This window comes from Nannospalax galili, unplaced genomic scaffold, assembly GCF_000622305.1.
Source record: "Nannospalax galili isolate Female #2095 unplaced genomic scaffold, S.galili_v1.0 scaffold3183, whole genome shotgun sequence".
NCBI classification, from domain to species: Eukaryota; Metazoa; Chordata; class Mammalia; order Rodentia; family Spalacidae; genus Nannospalax; species Nannospalax galili.
Genome location: NW_008349678.1, coordinates 176,263 through 177,526, shown reverse-complemented (window position 1 = coordinate 177,526; position 1,264 = coordinate 176,263). Strand labels below are relative to the sequence as shown.

General features: G+C 55.4%; 1 protein-coding gene across 1 annotated transcript in view; it reads right to left on the bottom strand.

Moving 5' to 3' along the window:
• LOC103745151 (guanine nucleotide exchange factor VAV3) overlaps window positions 1-1,260 on the bottom strand; it is a 278,692-nt gene extending 277,432 nt beyond the window's left edge. The window contains exon 1 of the mRNA XM_008847051.2: window positions 968-1,260. Coding sequence (XP_008845273.2) covers window positions 968-1,171 — 204 coding nt within the window. The 5' untranslated portion in view covers window positions 1,172-1,260. The remainder of the gene's footprint in view (window positions 1-967) is intronic.
• Window positions 1,261-1,264: the final 4 nt, after the last annotated feature.

Below are 1,264 nucleotides of genomic sequence, written 5' to 3'. Positions count from 1 at the left end.
TTTTTTTTTTTTTTTTAACTTGTGAAAGAGAAAAGAGAAGTTCTGAGTAGTGTTTAATATCTTTCTGAGCAGAAACTTTCCGACAGGACCAAGAAAGCAGCGCTCAGCTGCTGTGTGATTTTTGAGCTGACTCTAAGGAGCCCACAACCTTCCAGGGCTACATTTTCTTCAGAACCGCTAAAAAGGCACCGCCAGGCAGGGCTGGGGCCTCGGGATCCACACGTGCCCCCACACTACCTGAGCACGGAACCCAATGAAAGAAAGCGGAATCTCTAGAGCGAAACTTCTCACTTCCTGCCGCTGGGGAGAGGGGCTGGACTCCTCAGTGATTTCAGAAGAGCAGTAAACACAACCATCCAGCTTGCCAGCGGCCCGTAGGCTCGGGGGGGCGGGGGGGTCTTCGGGTACAGCCTGTGTGTCCCGCTCCTTTTCCTTCCTCTGACCAGTGTCATTTCTGTACAGATAACGGGACCCAACGCCCTCCACTTCCTAGAGTCCTCTTGTCTGTCATGGTTCCTCTTTCGAGAGCATGGGGACCAAACGTAAACCAAAAGAACAACTCAAAGCAAAAGTACCCTCATCACGTCGTTTAATCCCCTCTCATCAGGATTATGCAGGAGCTAGATTAGCCTCTTTGTTGTCACACACACACACACACACACACACACACACACACACACACACACACACACGGGGAGAGGTGCCCTAACACAACTTATCTCTTCCCGCCTCTCAGAAAGCAATTCCAAAATCCATACACCATCTCGGAACGCCAGACTTTAGCTTTCAGCTGAGGCGCTATACCCTTTCAAAGGAACGGTAGGAAAAGCCGAAGCGGTCCCCAAAGCAGAAGGCTGAGCTGCAGGGTAAAGCTGAGCGCACCTAGATGTTTGCATTTACACAAAGAAATTATCCGGATGATTAATGGGAGCCGGCGGGCGGCGGGGGCGCAGGGTGGCCTCTTTACCTGGGACATCTGCGGCCTCAGGTTGATCTCCTTCAGGTTGATGGAGTGCGCCCTGAGGTTGTTGAGGAGCTGGCAGAGCAGGACTCCATCGCGGAGGGTCTGCGCTAGATCGAACACCTGCGCCGAGTCCCAGGTCACCCGGTGGTTGGCCGGCAGCACCTTGCAGTGGATGAGCCACTGCGCGCACTGCTTCCAGGGCTCCATGTCCGACGGCGGCGCCGGGACACCGCGGGACGGATCACGGTGCGGTGACCGCGGCGGATCCTCCTACCCCGCCGCCGCCTGCCGCCGCCTCCG